The following is a 19,054-nucleotide window of genomic DNA, read 5'->3' on the forward strand; positions in this document are numbered from 1 at the left end:
GAACCTAAGACACTGAGATCTTAACCACTATACTATTCAACTTCACTAAAGTTTATTCAACATCGACATCTTATGGCTAGCATTCACCTGCTGTAATACCCAGTACTGTAATTTTCATAGCCCATTCTGACATCCATCATTAAAATCCATATCCAAAGCTGTGTATCAAAAAGGGAAAACCAATCATTTCATTGTAATTTATTTCACATGTATATTTTTGCAGACATTTTTGTAATAATAGTGTTGGAATTACATAATGATAGTGTTATTTTAATATTGATTATCTTCATCATTAGCATGAATATTATATTTTAATTGCTGATATTTGGGATTAGAATAAAAGTGAAATGCCCATTGGATATAATGAAAACAGAAACATAAAATATCCAAATTAAAGCATAAGAAACTAATCTAGTGTTAAGAATATTATCCATTCTGTTATCACCTGAATACAATAGCCCACCCGATTTGATTGAAATAATAATTTTTTTCTGAGAAATATTTTGTTAGATGTTGAGTTGAACTGCTTCCCTGGGAGGCTCACAGGGTGCACTCCTCAGTAAACTTAATAAATGCAAGGTCACACGATGTCATAATGGTGTCTGTTTCAGGCACCTGTAATGTGAGATGATTGAATATTATTGAAAATTTCGCTAAAATTCAGTTGATATCTACACAGGACACGTCATAAAGGCCTTGCTATATTCACCTTGGAATTACTAATGCTGCTAATCAAAATTGTGGTATATACTTTTATTTTTGTGATTATTTTTTTTAACATTTGATAATAGGTAGGACATATAGATAAGCATCCCACATATAGATCTTTAGCTCTCTTTGAAATACTTGGTTTCTGTCTGGTGTCTGATTGTTGTAGTACAGTAGTACCTGTATATTGCCTTTAGTGGATATTCAGAATGAACACATCCCTGGCATTAACTTTGAGCAAGGAGGTGTTAAATAAAGTTTATTTATTAATACCTCCTTGCTTTGTGAGTCTATAGAAACAAAGAGGTATTATTTATTTAATACCTCCTTGGTAGAAATGAATTTAGGTGAGGATAGTCTTGGTAAAAATTGCTCCTGTAAATGGGACCCTGCTAAAAATGGCCTATGTAGCTGTTGAAAATTGACCAATGTATAAAGGTGGGCTTATCTTTGTCTATGTTTCTCATTCATTCATCTATCTTTCTTTGGTCTTCTCTGACCAGACGTTTGTGGGTTATGCATCAAAGAAATCCAAATTTGTTCCAAAGTTAATATTTGAATGTAATTTGGCTGTACATTGTTTAGTGTATTGCATGCCTACAGTAGTTTAGAAGTTTTCATTAATGATTGTAAATTAATAAAAAGTGATTAGAAAAACACTGGAGTACACATGTAAAACATGATTTTGGCCACCCTGGCAAAATATAGCTAATACAGTAATTTATTTTTTTTATGCGATAACAGTAACAAGAGGAGGTACAATTATACTAATATTGTAGTAGCAGGTGGCAGGTTTTGCATTAGCCCTGCAGCATACAACAAGTACCATATTATTATTAATAACTGATGAGGGTCATGCAGTTACTAATCCAATTGTAGTAAACCCCTGCTTACTACACCTCATACAAGACTTATAAAAAAGAGAATTATTGATTTAGTAAAGAATTATCCCTTTGGCCTTCAGATTCCATTAAGAGAACACACTTGCCGATGGTAAGAACTTTCAAGTGGAAAATCTATAGGCCTACACGGCTTAACTTTGAAAACTAACCTAGTTTGGTTAACAAGTTCAACAATGAAACTACACCTTAATTATATAATGCTGAAAACCAAGAATATATATAGTAGTAGTCTTACTATTGCATAGCTCCTTGGTTAAAAATGGATAAACACTTTTTAACAAGGGATGCTTATAAAAAGCTTTAAGTTTATTTCAGTGAATTTTGTCTGAGAATAGATAATAGTGAAAAGGAAACTGAATCTACATTATATATCAAGCTAGGATTTCCTTGAAAAATGTACAATATATACCAGTAAATGCAGTGTAACCACTAGTAGTCTGAATTAAAACAAATATTTAAAATGACGAGAATTCAGTAAAAAACTAACCATGAATTTATTAAATCCTCCAGTTTCTGTCCACAAGACATTTTCAGGAATATGGTATGAAATGAATTAACCCTTCTGTAGCTGTATAATCTATTTATTATTGTAAAGTCTTCACATTATAATTAAATCTGAATTTTCTTTAGAAACTTCCTCCTAAAATACACAAGGTATTAAGAGGGTCAACCACACTGTTTATGGTACCAGCATTTCATTTCATGAGTTTGGTAGAAAGTAAATTTAAGCAAAGAAAGCAACTGGGCCGGTTTAGTACTTGTATTAATCCTTGTTTAAATTTACACTTCTATTAAAAGCCTCCTTATCTGCCTCCAACAATTCAATAGAAATGCAGCACTAACACAATTTTTAATGTTGTTATGCTGCAGTTTACAGTATGTCACATTGCTTGTTACTTGACACTTTAAGAGAATATACAGTATTCTGTAATTTTATCTGAAATATAATTTATTTTCACAGTTAATTAATTTATAATTAAACAATCATCTAATGTTTTAGTATTCACATACTATAAAGGCCTATGTTTACTATTTGGAATTATTGAATTGAATAATTTTGAAAATATTTAGGCCCATGGCCTCGATACTGACCACAATCACTGTCGATTGTGGCAATCTTTAAATTTATATTTTGTAGCCCTGTCTGAGCCTGTGTTATATAATTAATATCTACAGTAAACAGGAAACATTCATTAAGGGTTATTGTATAACTATATTAATGTAACATTTATCAAGAGTTATTTTCTAGTTAGGCTTAATTATGCAGTTAAAAATGATGAATCTTGGTAAATTCATTTCTCATTAACAGTTCATCAGCTTAATTAAGTAGAATTTGAACTATAGTAGCAGACATCTAAATTATTAAATTATTGGTTGTCCCATTGCACATTAAATTTTAACCATTAATTTCACTCAATTGTTATTTTCTCATGAAATGAAGATCAAGAGTTTCATATTACTAAAACCATGGAGCTGAAACTCCGACTAAATTAATTATTAAACACGCTATCTGGTTGCCATGGTGATTGATTCTTGGGAATGTTGGATCTACTGTACATTTCGGCCTATAGTAGTTCAGACTAGGTGGATAAACCCAGCTCACGTTTTGAGCGCAATGTGTCGAAACTCGTTTTCTGGTTATGGTTTATGCCGATGCTTGCGCCTGGCTAATCCCGCTAGTCTGAACGCCCAGCAAAGTTAAGCCGGGCTTAACCTTGAGCCGGGCTTAACCTTGAGCCAGACTTATCTCCAAGTCTGAATGTAGCCTTCACCACTAATGTTTACGTGTATTATGACTTCTCAGTACCATACCATACTGTACCATAGTTCTAGTATGAGGATGTCCTTCATGGTACCATAGTGTTGGTATGACCCTCCATGGTATAGTATAATACTGTTGGTGTTGCATCATCCTTGTGATACCAAACTGTCATTATGGTTGTGGGTCATCCCCAAGGTACCACACTGTTGGTTTGAGGGTCATTTCCTTGGTACAATACTGTTGGTTTGCGGGTGATCCCCTGGTACAATACTGCTGTATGATGGCCATTCTCATTGTACTATTGGTTGGAGGGTGATTCCTTTGGTTTGAGAGTTATCCCCATGGTGCAATACATGTGACCATGCACCTTGTATAATAATACTACTGTAGTATTTTTATCATTATAACTCAAACTACTGTATGCTATGATTTGCTCAAATTATGTATACAGGTATGCTAAATGTAGATTTTATTACATTGATTTTATTACAGTAAATGTAAGATATGGTATTATTATTATTATTTATTATTATTATTGCTTTAATTAATTATGAATTACCTAATGATTTATTTAATTATTCTTAGGTTGATGGAGCATTGATTGAATAATGGAATTGTCTGATGCGGAGGCTGAATGGAGTGAGGAGGAAGTTACTGGAGGTACAGAGTATGGAAAAGTCTTTTCACAATTTGTGGCAACCACATAAAGTAGCATAATGTAGCATTCTCTGACCAACACCAAGTAATACAACCACTTATTCTGTCACTGTTTTTGTAGTCTGATAATTTCTGTCTGAAGTGTATCGATATCTGATTGCGAGGTTATATCACTCCAGACAGTCGCCAGACAATCTACAACACTACTATTACTAAGTTACTAATATTCATAGAAATAGTAAACATTCCAGTGATGGTCACTTGTGGAACTCCTGGTTGGTTTTCCTCTCTGGAAAATGTTCACTGTATGAAAGATCCCTTATTCCATAATAGTGAAATTTATTTTGTGGATATTTTAATGAAAGCCTTTTAAAATAAAGATACCACATCAATATTGTAGTCTTGAAGGTTAACTTAATGTTACTTACAGTCCACAATCTTAAGTGGGACAGTTGATCAGAAACCTGCATTTTTGTTAATATTGATGAAAACAAATTTCAAGATCTAAAAATAATAAAATATTAAATACTCTATAAAATGATTATAATTATTTTATTAAAATCTATGAAAATTATAATTATTTATACCACTACCATAATCATCATCATCGGTATCATTTCTTCTCTTTGCCATATTTTTAGTAGAAAATATAGAACTAAATAAGACTTTTTTCTATTGTGCTCTTTAATTTCTTTCCTCGTGGTTTGATTTTGTTGTTCCATGGTAGTACAAAGTCAGTGAAACGTAAAATTAGTTTAGGTCTGCCGCTATTAGATGATACAAGCCACATGTCTTGGTGTAAGATTATGTGACACCAAGGAGTAACTATGGTAGCAGTAGTTATCCAAGAAGCAATTCCAGATGCCTTTGTTTAAGATTATATATGATACCAGAAGAGTACCGTAACTTACATTGTACTTGTAGTGTATAGAAATAATAACAGATGCATTTGAAACTATACAGTATTTACTAAGTTTAATTTATTCCACTGAAAAAATATGAATTTTATATAGTATTGTATAGTCTACATTTATAGGGACCAGGGATATGAAGTGAGAATGGGGATGGTGAATAGTTAAGAGGAAGTTTTGGGAGTCATAGTATAGGGATGGCCCCTGCAGACCTGTTCAGTTGTAAATCATCTTTACTACTTACAGGTCAATCTAATTGCAAAGTGCATTGTTTTATATTGTCAATTTCTATGAAAGGATGTTCCACAATTACCATTCCTCTTGATTCCAACATTACTAGTATAGAATAGGAATAGAACTCATGTTTTGTAATAGAAGTTTTTATTTATGTTATTTCTATACCCATAGCATATAAAAATTTCCTAAATGATGACTGTGTTTATCTTCATCATATTCTATTATTACACTCTCAATATATCCAGCAACAAAAAAAAAAAAAAAAAATCAAAATACAAGATCAATGACAAATTTTAATTTATAAATATTATTCTATCATTTATTCCTATCAGAAATCCATTCTGACAATGAGCATGCTTCTACTGGAGATGATCAGGAGGATGAGTTAGTATCAAGTGAAGAGAGTCAAGAGGAGGACGATGATGAGGATGAGGAGGAGGAGGAGGAGACAGAGGTTGAAGTCAATATTGACCATACAGATTTCATCCTAGACAGTATTGACAAAGAATTGAATGCACTTATTAACAAGGTCAGCTAATTTTTTGACACCATCATACATTATTTTGCATGCAATAACTTGGTGTTCTTTTTGTAATTGGTTTTCAAATTTCAAATTCTTAGGGTTATATTTTTATGGGTTATATTATATTCAGCTGGTTAAACTTGGTTGGGACCATTAAAACAAATCCAGGCAAGAAAATTGAAATAGCTTCGGCCGTAAATTTATGACAATTGAGACCCAAAATGGGTCCAAGATTAGGCCATTTTAAAATGAACCTCTTGATCGTGTTAGAGCCATGTTCAACCTAATATGGATCCCAAGCGTTGAGACCTCATGGCTTATGGTACTTTTGACCCTACCTGACCCATATTACTCCACCTTTACAGTTCCTGTGCATTTGCTTTTATAATATTAATTAAGATTACATTTTAATACCTTATGAAAAAAGGTCTTGTTCCTAAATTTTAGGCTGGTTGGGTGTTGGGCAACATGAAATATTTTTCTTGGCCTAATCAAAATGATTGGAGACCAGTTACTATAGTAACGAAAGAGAAAGATTTATTTCATATATCCAATATTGTTGTGTTTTTTAATCCTTAGACATATCCAACTGACCAATCAAATGGGCAGAATGGACATGGGTTGACCCAGTCACCATCAGTAATGCAAAAAGATAATGCCAAGGGCAGAAAGAGAAAAGGTAAGTTCATAGCAGAATCAGAACTTTAAACACATGGAGGCATACTGGATGAGATCGCATTTTTAGTGTTTGTCTTGTATTTTGAATGTTTTTGTCTTTTCTTGTACTGAAAATTGTCTCATCCAATCATGAAGTTCGATTCATTTCATTTCACTTCATTTATTTCGCCAAAAGATATAAATATATAAAATATACAAATATAAAATTTAAAAAATAGTAATTGTTGTCATGTGGCAGGATTGCCCAAAAGTAGAAGATCTACTGTCGAGGGGCTCTCCTCATGACAACAAAAATACAATATCGCAATTCTATATACATAATTTAAAAAAATATTATAAACATTAAAATGCAGTACGGTATAAGAAAACATAATATAATTACAAAAAGGTTAAAAAGGCCTAATAAAAAGTACAGATAAAATAAAATAAAATGGCAATAAAGTTTAATTTGAATTTTTAAAATAAATATCTTTGGTCTTTCACTTATCTCCACACTCACTGAAGCTGCCATATATTACCATGCAGATCTTATAACTTTGTTAAATTGTAGGCTGTATGAAATAATAAAAATGCTATTTTTTTAAATTCTTTAAGCAGGATAAACATTGGTTATAAATCTTGAAGGCCAGAAGCTAGCCCAACAGATGAGGTATAGCCTAATACACCTAAGGCTGAAGCAGAATAAAGCCTATCCTTGCCCACCATTTGCAACTCTTACCAAAGAGCTTAAATAGCAGAAGAATGAGCTGTTCCACGTATTTACATTAAAATTGATGGAACATCTGCCCTCCCGCGAATGGGGTAAAATTTGACCATTTTACTAAGTGGATATACTGCAGGAAACAAACCATCCGCCGCGGGGACGGGGTAAAGTTGCTCTCCGTATACCCACAATGTCTTTCGAACGGATGTTCCACTATATTGGGAAGCTGCTCTATCTTCTGCTATTTATTATCTTTGCTCTTACCCATTGCATATGTTCTCATAGTACTGTACTTTGGCTCATGTGCACTTTAAAGAACCCAGTACATCTTTCGAGATGAGTGGGGTTACCCCGGTGTACTAATGCATACAGCCCCTGTTGTGGACAGATGAGAGTAGCTGGTACCAGTTTACCGGGTAGCTCAGACACGAAGAGACCCTTAGGGGAGAAAACAGTTACTGTACGAGCACTTTGAGAGTCTGGTATATGTAAATCGCTATGTAAATCCAACTATGATTGTTACTTAAATTTGGTATATGAAATTATCTGTTTTCTCTCCCATTTAATTGTTATGTATGTGAAATAAAAAGAAATTTTTATTCCAATTTTAGGTGGTAAAAAACGCTCGTCTCTTGATGGTACCAATGACACTGAGTTGGGCTCAGGTGTGGAAGATGCCACTATTACAGATAAAGAAAGTTCCCGAAGAAGGGCTATGGAAGTTGCGGAGCAACTGCTTCAGGAAGTAAATGCAACAGATTCTGGTATGAGAACAATATTTAATACATTAACAATAATTATTTTGCAAATAATACTAACAATTGGGAATTTGTAAAGGGTAGTATAAATTCTGATACCAAAGTAAAGAAAAGCTACATAAAACTACATTGTTTTTTAGGAAATCAAGAAATGGTCTTCAAAAAGTCAAAACCAATGAAAGTCAAAGGCAAAAATGGAAAAATAAACAAATCTAAGAAAGGAAAGAAAGGTGATAGTGACACCAACACAAAACAGGGTGAGTATATTCATAATGTTATGTTAATTTTACATGGAGCAACAAGCTCCATTGTAGAATCTTTCAGAATTGTAGATCTTTTGCGTGAGCTCAGTCAGTATATATGTTCTGTAAACTAATACCCCTATCACACTAGACAAACTCTTACACTGGATGCATCTAGAAAATATTTAGCCCACATTTCCTGCTACATAGTTCCATTCCTTGAGTTTGCATGCCCTTAACACCCTACTTTCCCATCACTCCTCTAACAGCCCCTCTCTCATGTCTGTATACCTAAATAAACCACTGCATGTGATGAATAATATATAACAATAATCTAATACAAAGCTCTGGGACAGATCCAGAATTTTCAAGCGTGGGGCACAGCATTTTCAGAATAGATAAGTGAGTAGTTGTAATTTCAATATATGCATTGAAATGTTAAAGTTTAGTGGCAAAACTGGGGGAACATTCCCCTGTTCCCCTTACTGGATCCATGCCTGAAGCTTGTTTATAAACCAAAATAATACCTTCTCTGTTGGTGTTCTATTAAGCTCTGTCTAATCCAGGGGCGGATCCAGAATTTTTCCAATGGGGGGTGGGGGGCACAACATATTCAGAATAGATAAGTGAGAGCACTAATTTCAATATATGCCTTGAAATTTAGAAATTTAGTGGGAAAACGGGGGTTAAGGACGCTTGGCCCCCATACCTGCCTACTGGATCCGCCCCTGGTCTAATCTATCAAATTTTAAATGAAAAAAAAAATGTGATGTGCCCATATATGGGCACAATGACATCATATCACATAATTTCAAATTGTATCAAAAAAGTCAACTTTTATTTTATGTTGTCTGTCAAAAAGTTGTCACCTTTTGACCAATTAGCAAACACTACAAATCACACCAACCAATCGGATTTGATAATTCAGTTTCATCAAACTACATCACATTATTTGATGCAGTTTGATGTATCATCAAATTGTATGTGACGCTTTTTTGATGAAATTTGATAGTGTAGAGAGAGCTTTACTTGGGTCTTCTTTTTCTGTTTGATGTTTTACTTTTAAATTTTGCTTCTCCTAGATAATTTATTTCAAGCATCAATTGATGATGAAAAACTAAGCCAGGGTCCACGATTTGACAGTTCTAATGTCATTACCACTAGTAGCAGGAACGAGTCACATCGGAGGAGAAAGAAGGTTCGGAATATGCCAACCAAAAAAAGGAATAGTTCTGCTAAGAATAAATCAGAAATTTCTGTCAAACCGTTGAGGACTACTGGGGCATCCTCAGATGGCAGGTCTGAAAATGCTTCTGCAGGTGATGGGGATTACATTGAAGGTGTGTTTGTGCAGTCTTCAGACAGAGATAAAGAGGATGAGACTGATGATGTCAGTTATTTTAATGATGAAGGTGAAGAGTCTCTTCATCAGTCACATACAGACTTTTCTAGGTTTGATGGAGAAGAAAGTTTAACCTCAGATGATCAGACTTTAGAGGATGAGGAAGTAGAAGATGCAGAAGAAGAGGAAACATATGATGAGGAGGATGAAGAGATGCATCACATAAATCACAAAACATCATCTCTCCACAATGACCCTCATCATTATAAAGAATATCCACAATTCAAATTAATATTGGAAAAAGAGAATGACATTGATTCCATGGCAACAGAGGACATTGTTCATGAACTGGATATAAGTTTTGGCCCTAAACTTCACCCTCCACTTTCACCAACTCCAAGATCTTCTTACGTTTACAAAGGAACATCTACAGACAACTCACCTCGTTCAATCAAACAAGCAACCCAGAAGAAGCCTCGTAAAAAGAAGACACTCAAGCAGAAGGCATCCAAGAAAATGGTTGACAGCAATGTTGGCAGTGGTGTTGGCAGTGATGTTTCTAGTGGGTTACCAGAATACATGTACATACGCAGGCCAGTTGGTGAGTCTGATATTGGCTCTGACTCCAACTACACTGAACATTACGAACCCCTCTTCTGCGCATCTCTGGTGTACACGGGCGAAGGTACTCCTCCATCATGCAAACATCATCTTATCATTATACATTGCAGCAAAAGCAGAAATTATTCATGTAGACATATTTGTATCAGGGGAAAAGAAAATGATTGTTTGCTTTATAAAGCTCTTTTCTGATTGGCTTCCTAAAAATTATTCTTGTAGCAAGCATCCAATACAAAGGATTTTTATTATTTAGAGGGTGTATTGCTCAGACTCTCTTGTCTATTTTTCCCCTGATCTGTGTAGCCTTCACCCTACCCATTGTGCTTTCTCATTTCCATTCTTCACTTTGTAAGAATCGCCAATTAATCAAGCACCATTCCAAAAGTTGTTGCTTGGGTGGTGCTGAACACCAAGAATATTTTGATGTGCAGGACCTGCTGCTACGTGGGGATTGGATTCAAAACTAGCCACTAAGCGCAAGCTCGGTCGTCTAGTGGTTATGACACCAGATTAGTTATCTGGGGGTCATGGGTTCGATTCCCACCCGAATCACTTGCAAATTTTTTTCTCATTTTTTGTGGGAACGTACTGAATATTCAGTATAACACATCAAGTAGGGTAAAACATCACTCCTATAATCACCAAGAATTAACACAGTGGAGTAATCATAATCATTTAAATTTGGAAGTTTGCTCAGTATTGTTGGAATAATTTAAAAATTATGTTACTTTACAAGTAAGAAATAAGAGAACATATCTGCAAATTTTTAATTGAATTATGAAAGGCACAAATCGTATGTATACTTATTACTGCATCCAGATCTTCCAAAGTTTAATGACCTTTCTATATTTGTGAAGAATTCCTATAGTCATGGTCTAGTAACTTTATAATAATTGTGTTCATTGTTGTTATCAGCATGATTGTTTTGTTCTCTGTCAGAAATTTCAGCTTATCCATAGTACCTTCTAACATCATTTTCAACATTATCATATTAATATTTTTTTTTGTTTTGAATGAGATGTTTATATAGAAGAATTCAAATTTCTTTATTCTTAATGAAGTGAGCCCTCTATCAGGAGATTAGGCATTGTATAACATTCATTTAACATGAATTAGCAAAATTCAAATTCAATTCAATTATGCATTTAGAAATATTAACAGATCATAAATGTGTGTATGTATATATTCAAATTCAAAATTCACTTTATTGGAATCTGACAATTCTTTTTATTTTAGGAACAAGTGACATTGTTTTAGTTATCATTTATAAAGAATGCAGTATTATCAGTCAAAAATAGGCCTTTGCGTGTGTCTTAGAATATTATCTTGCCAGTATTGACATTACAATTTCCGCACGATGTGCCATTTCCTGAATTATTGCTATTTATAGATTCTTAACAATATTCACCTGTAAGTAAACCATGTTATAGATTAGTATATTGAGTTTTGAAATAATACAAAATATGAAAAATAGAATGATAAAGTTGTTCCTAAATAATATAAAGACACAGTTTTCATAAATACATCAAGTGAACAAAGCGTACACAGGCTGCTGCTGCTGCTGCTGCTGCTGATGATGATGATGATATAAAAAAACAATAAAATAATATTAAATATAATATTAATTAATATTATTATTATTATTTATTATTTTTTTTTTTTTTAATTTGTTTGATCAGATGTGTCTGAAGAAGTAAATAATTGTCACAAATGTCATACCAACAGGCTTGGACATTTCACATTTGTCACCATCTCACAGTGGGCATTATACTCTAGGTTGAAAAAAATATTTCTTGGATCAAAAAAATGAAATTATATTCTTAATAAAGATAGTTGTAAAATAATTTTTTTGTCTATATGCTATTGTAAACAAAGTTTATGGAAATAATTTTCAGGCTGAAATCACTCAGATAGAGCTATTCCCCCCTTGTTATTGTTCATAAAAACCATCTTGGTTTTGGAGCGTAATACAATCCGTATTTAAAATGAAAGATCAATACGCTGCTGGTGTATGTTTCATGGGTATTGCCCTAGGGTATGTGAAGCATATAGATACTTTCACAAACTTGCTAGGCCTACAGTAATTCTTTTTGAAGTGTAAATCAAACTTATCAAACCAATACATGTTGATATCCCACAAACACACATGTTGTCTTGGAAATGCATGTTTGTGTATGTTTAGACCTTCATTATTTGGGACCTGAGCAACAATATCTAAAAGGCTTAGTAGTGGGCTCTCTGGTTCTGATATTTTTTGTGATTACATATTTTCTGTCAAAATAGAATAAGTAAACTTAAACTTGCTTGATTTTTTAACTATAAATTACTTGATAACGTATGCCAAAAAACTTCATCTTTTTTTTTTTTAATAGCATAATAGATTTAATAAAAAGTTAGGCATTTTATTCAAACATATTTAGTAAACATACAGTACTGTTTATTAATTGTAGCTTACGCATTAGCAAAAATATGTTAACACATTTTTATAAATGTCCCTCATAGTAAACCAGTTCATATATGAATGATTAATGCATTGTTAATTGTTTTCAATTATATATATATTTGATGTTTAATTTGCCTAGGATTTAAACCAGGTCTGCTGCCAAGAAAAGTAGTACCAAATGGGTATATACCAAGTGATGTAGAATCTGTTCAGACCGAAGATTTTGAACGGCGTTTTCGTCACATGATGGTAAAGCAGGTGGCTGGCGTACCAATCATGAGCTTCGATACGGTTACCATTCCAAGCGATCTGGATTCCGTGAAGTCAGGTGATGTCAGAGAAACATTCCAGACTATTCTAAAGAAAAAGAAAGGTAAATTCATTAATATTGGTATACATACTTTCGGAACATTTTTTTTGTATTATACACATTTCTCTTATTTTTTCTCAGCAACCTCTTCTTCCTCCTCATCTTTTCTCTTTCTCTTATTTTCTCTCTTTTCGTTCCTCCTACTTTCATCCTCATCACATTTCTCCTCTTCCTTTGACTCTTTCCACTGTTACTCTTCCTCTTACTGCTCCAGGTAATAACATAAAAATATATGCAGGTGGAATGCGTCTAATGGAAACATCACAGCAATCTTCAGAACAGCAATTTGATGGGTTCTTTTTCTCCATCTGATTTTCTTTCCACTTCTTTTTATAAGGTTCTAAAAATAGATCTGTAGATGACTTCTCTGATCAAAGTGATACAGCATCAGATATTCCCAGGAATTTCGAAGGCTCCTTTAAAGACAAAAGAGGAAATGGTATGATGACAATCCTTGTTTTAATAATTTATATTTAATAAACATTAAAGTTTGCTATGTATATAAATTATAAGGCCTTGATTTCTAATAATAAAATATTGAAATTTTATTTTGGGCCTATACTACTACATTCGTCCCCATGAAAAAATAAGAACTTGTATATTTTTTTTATTTGTCATAAAAGATTTTGTCATGTTTAGATGCATTTGGCAAACTATTAGGCTCAATGAAACAAAAACAAATCTGATTTTCCTTAATAAATATAGTTTGCTAAACTCACCTTAACAAGAATGTATTGATTAACCAAACAGTTTCTAATGAGGTAGACAAATAATAATGTTTGTATATATAGCTTTGACTTTCTACTCAAATTTCTTCAGACTTGTTGGCGAATGGAAGTGACGAAGACGTTAATAAAGATTGTATGGATCCATCTATGTTGCGCTACACCGGTGATGTTAGAAATGCTAATGGAGATGGTGTAAGGAGAGGTAAGTTCTACTCAATTTGTATTTGAAATAATACAAAAAAAAAATCATTTTGCCACAACAGCTCCTACCCTCCCCTTGTAAATAATTATAGATATGCCATAGCAGCAAACAGTTCTTATTTTGTCTGTCCAAAATCTAATTGACATACAATTATGTTATTCTATGATTATGAATTCGCTGTAAAATGCATACTGCGATGCATTAGAAAAAGAAATAGATGCTTGCCAGAGGTTATTTGAAAAAGGAAGTAAGGCGTTTTTTTTCTAGCTGTCAGCTATGTCATGTCTTCTGGTAACACAGACTTTGAGTCTCAGAAGCATAAAGTAGAAGTACATAAAATTGTTAATTACCACTAATAGGTTATTCTAGTGATTATTGTATTGCATAATTAAATGTAATAAAACGAAAAATGGAAGCAGGCCAGGAAAACAAACACTAATATTTTTTTTGTACTTGGTCTCATTAATGAAGAATTGGTCCTGTGTATATATACTGGTCTTAACTTTTTATCGTTTGTTTAACAATAAAGACTGTATCAGGTTTTTTCCAATTTTGGAATAGCATTTAAGATTAGTTTCAAACACACTAAGGCAGCTTCCACAACCATCCCACCCTAACCCAGCACACACCCCTCTCACACCAGCATCCAATATTGAAATAGTAACTACATATTATAGGCTGACATTACTGTATGTCATATATCATACATTTTTTTTTTCAAAGACAAATTTACAGAAATTCATAATAAAAATAAAAACTGTGGTCTACATAGTTAGACTGGATTGCTGCAAAGTCGGACGTTCACAATCGGGGTGCTTTCAACATATGGCAACTAACAATTTCAGAACAAAAGCATGTCATTAGAGGGGGCGAAGCCATTAGCGAAAATCGTCATCAAAAATTCTACCGATTTAAGATGTGGTAAAGGGGTTATTGATTAATCTTAAGTAAATAATGAATACTTTCTCTAATATAATGACAAGTTTATTAGAACATTGTCAGGGATAAATTATTTCAATGGTATACAGAACCTTTTAACCTTATATCTGCTATTAACTTTACAATAATATAAAAACATTTTCTTTTCATCTCTCTTTCATTTCCAGTATTATTTTCTATCTTTTTCCCTTATTATCTGTCATTTTTGTTAGTGAATATAAATAATTGTGTCAATGTGGTTAAACTACCTTAATGTCCTTGACTATAGTATTTTAATAAGGCAGACTGTTCTCACCAACCATAATTTACAGATAATCTCAGTAAAGATCATTCAAATATTACATCATTAAGGTCATGTGACCTTTTAGAAGATGACGTTACTAAACAAGATAATTTAACATTTGTGCCATAATATCAAGGATTTATCAATTATGGCTCCTAGAAAGAATGACATCAATTCAATAATCTATTCTTAGAGTGTTTCTTCATCTTCTAAATCCTTTCATCATTTTTTTCTTTTTTAACAAGAGTCAAGATTGGGCAATGAAAATAATATTTGATTCAAAATAATGTTTAGAACTAAATATCTTCAGAATTTTCTACCTTTGTTTTTGTTATAGGTGTATCGGTTATTCTTGCAAATTTGGTTTTGTTTAAAGATTTCTTTGCTTTGTTAGCTGAACACCGTAAACATTTAGATTTAATTTCTCTTTTTAAATATATGAATGCAATCTTCAATTTTCGTCTTTCTGTTCCATAGTGTCAATTACATAATCTTGCTCTATTTTCAATTACAGGGGAGAGTCAATGTTACTAGTGGGTTTATCAATCGACTGATTAAATTATTTAATTATTTATGTGAAATTGATTTTTCTACTTATATTTTCTGTGATTCTCTTTTGTGTTTACCATCAAAAAGATTTGTCTAATGTTAGTAATATTTAGCATGTTCAAACTTCATATATTTATTTAAACATTTTATTATTCAATTCTGTAAAAGTGACTAGTCACTGTTGGAAAGATAATGAATGATGATTATGATTGTGACTTAGTTCTTTATTTAATTTACATGTGCCTAGGCGTACCCGATATAGAGGTCTTTTGAACCCACCTTCCATTCGTGTTGATGTTACTTGTAGAGGTTTATTTAAACTTTTATGTGATACAGTAGTTATAATAAGTTTTGTTTGTCTAATATTTATATTGATATTTTTTTTTGACAGTTTATATGTTCTTAAATAAAAAGTTGTTAGTACTTTTTAATGTATTTATCAATTTACATAAATATTTTATATCTATTTTAACCTGTTAGTGGCGGTTGCTGTCTCTTATACACATCTAGATGTGTATAAGAGACAGGTTATGAGAGGTTCAACAGTAGCTTTGATTAGACATATTTATTACTATTTAGTTTCGTGCTACACATACATGGTGCAGCACTCTTCAGATAAAATAGTCTATATATATATATATAGTATGTGCCAGAGACATTTAGTACAAATTAGTTCTGAATGTTGAATAGTTCTATATCCCTCCCATATTTTTCAGAAAATGACTATTGATTTTGGTTATATTCTGATTATGCAGTGTGTCTTATTGTAAATATTGCCTCTATGCATTGTAAACAGTAGCGGCTACTTTCTGTATGTATAGTACATACTTCTACTCATTAACCTCTTCAGGGGCCAGCTCTATCTTAGCACTGATTGATTTAGTAATTGCAGGAATATTCAATGCGAGGAAACAATTACCATGGTGATCAGATGAGTAGACCAATCAGAATTGGGAGGATAGCATCATTAGATAATGTTAACCTTAAATGGCAATCATGCAGTTTGGATTAAATAGCAAGAAAAATGCAAAATGCATTATTATTACAGTTGAACTTGCCTCAGTCGAATCCAAAATGCCTTTGAAATATTGGTCGACTTACAGATTGTTAACTAATGGAAAACACAACAATTTGGCATGTAAAATAAGATCGACTTAGAAATTATTCGACTTAGGCACAGTTGACTTAAGCAAGTTTAAGTGTATGTTATTGCACAATTTAGAGTGTTTATGAATGGGATCTATTTCCTTTTAACCAATGGCTTTAGCCCCTAACCTTGGGTACTATAACTATAGTAATATTAGAACATTACATTTTTGCTTAAATTTGGACCAGTATGTTTTTAGATGACGTGAAGTCTTTAGTAATTTATTTCCAGTGTTATTGTTATTAGAATTCCAAATTCCTATTACTTATTCAGACATTCATTTCATATATTTATTTGACCTACTAGTACAACATCATAATGATACAGTCTTAAAATAGGTCAGGTCATTTATTAAAGGTAAAGATAATAAAATTTGCTATGAAGAGTCATCTGGCCTGGTTAATGTTACAGTATTAATATACTGAAATCTTGTGCATTAAGACATTGTATTTGGTACTGTACTGTACAAGTCCACAATCATTGCCATTATTATAATATCAGGCATTATCGAATTGATAAACCATAAGACAATCCATTAATTGTTAATTTTTCTTTATAGAACTCCTGCACCTTAGAGTGCCACGGTCCCAGATGCGAGACAATTATTTATTTTTGATTCATAGTATCTTAGATCAATTTAATAGCAAAAGCATGTTTTTGTTCTTGAGTTGTTTCTATTTTGCTTGGTTTTTCTCAGTTAGTAGATTTGGGTTGTTGTTTTATTTTGAAACTTCATATTATTTTCTCTACATAATGAGGTTTAGTAAGCAACACATAGATCAGGCTCCTGTATAATATACCTATAAACTGCAGTTTTATGCAAAGTATGTTTTAAAAAATAATTAATCAAAAAAGTAATAATAACAATAATAATTGAAGGATAATGGAAATAAGTAAACACACATTATCATTTTAAATGTAATTGTAGAACCCAGGGCCCATCATCTATTGATATATTTTGCTGCCTATTGTATATATTTTTATGTGTATATATACCAAAAAAAAATTGTCAGTTAATTTTAACACTCTAGAAAGGTGCATTAACAGAAAATAGTGTAATATTTAAAAGGTGATCATGAGATGTACAGTATATATGCCAATATGCATATCTTTTAATTATTCAGTGGGTTGAATCGAAGTATTAAACAACATACAAAAGTGATTATTGGAAACGTATTTAGATTATGTAAACATGCATTTTGAAAGAGACTGGATACTGATAATTGAAAGTAGGTTGACCTGCATTTTGATCATAGGTTTTGTTTTGAAGATCTACAGGTTTTGTTGTCTTTGCCATTTAATTGACATTTATGAGTTGTGATAGAATATTGCATTTTGATCATGATCCAGTTTTTAATAAATAAACTGAATACTGATTTATTAAATTAAAGTTTGGAATTTCTCACAAAATCTCTTAGTGATGGCGTATGCAGACAATCTATTAGCCTTGTGTTCAGTCATTATATATGTCCAATTTAATTAATTTGGTTTAATAGCCTGAATTTTGAATTAATGGCGGTGCAGAAATTCTCGAAAGAGAGGTCCAAGATCCCTTAAAGGGGTTAAAGATTCCTGACAAGCGGTAACCCTAACGCCTATGTGAAACTAATGCTTTCTACCTGCAATTATAAATTGATAGATATTGATGTATGATTTAGAATGCATAATGCGAGAAGAAGAAGAAGGTGGCAAGGGTGTAGATGTCTGAAGATGTGGAGTTTAATGTGTCTCTTGGCATGTTATTAAAACAGAGGCAGTTCTCAGAAAGTCAACAATACACATACAAACTTGAATTACCTATCAGCAGCCTTTACTATAAAAATGTAAATTAATACTGAAGTTCTTGCATTAATTTTACAGATTGAGTTTTTCTTCCTTTCACTATAACTTATCAATGAAAATTTTAATGCAGACAGAATTCATTGATTTATGTATGAATCTCTGGCAGGTGTTTTTGCCCTCTCAGTTCTTGCTTCCTACGTCATTCTTTTGTTGTTACTTCCCATAGATTTATGATATACTCACTTGAGTGTTCCTGCCTTCATGCAAATAACACCAGTTAAATCATGTGCAAATATCATCAACAGCAAAGTAACACTTCTTTACATACTGCTGGTTGTTTCTCAAGTATTTACTTCTGATGGAATGTATATTTGGAGGCAGACAACTTTGATAGAACTGATTATTATATTAGGTTGTACAGTAATCTTTAAGAGTTAAACAATTATTAAATTAGTGTCTTTGAAGATTGATAAAGGCATGATAAAGGTGAGTTTTAGCTGGTTTTCCTGTCATTAGTGATTAAGCTAGGAGCAATTGTGGCTGTCACGATTAGCAGCATTCCACAGA

General features: G+C 32.5%; 1 protein-coding gene across 5 annotated transcripts in view; it reads left to right on the forward strand.

Annotated features, from left to right (window-relative positions):
* LOC117122149 (trichohyalin-like) overlaps positions 1 to 19,054 on the forward strand; it is a 65,644-nt gene that overhangs the window by 5,629 nt on the left and 40,961 nt on the right. For 3 of the 5 annotated variants that reach the window (XM_033267650.1, XM_033267652.1, XM_033267651.1), the window contains exons 2-10: positions 3,958 to 4,032; positions 5,510 to 5,706; positions 6,280 to 6,379; positions 7,693 to 7,845; positions 7,980 to 8,096; positions 9,164 to 10,108; positions 12,627 to 12,860; positions 13,195 to 13,296; positions 13,677 to 13,787. In XM_033267650.1, the coding sequence (XP_033123541.1) occupies positions 3,981 to 4,032; positions 5,510 to 5,706; positions 6,280 to 6,379; positions 7,693 to 7,845; positions 7,980 to 8,096; positions 9,164 to 10,108; positions 12,627 to 12,860; positions 13,195 to 13,296; positions 13,677 to 13,787 (2,011 nt within the window). In that variant the 5' untranslated portion in view covers positions 3,958 to 3,980. The remainder of the gene's footprint in view (positions 1 to 3,957; positions 4,033 to 5,509; positions 5,707 to 6,279; positions 6,380 to 7,692; positions 7,846 to 7,979; positions 8,097 to 9,163; positions 10,109 to 12,626; positions 12,861 to 13,194; positions 13,297 to 13,676; positions 13,788 to 19,054) is intronic. The other 2 variants (XM_033267653.1, XM_033267654.1) reach the window with 2 other exon arrangements.

This window comes from Anneissia japonica, unplaced genomic scaffold (assembly GCF_011630105.1).
Source record: "Anneissia japonica isolate Jap-2015-1 unplaced genomic scaffold, ASM1163010v1 scaffold288265_len830512_cov201, whole genome shotgun sequence".
Lineage (NCBI taxonomy): Eukaryota > Metazoa > Echinodermata > Crinoidea > Comatulida > Comatulidae > Anneissia > Anneissia japonica.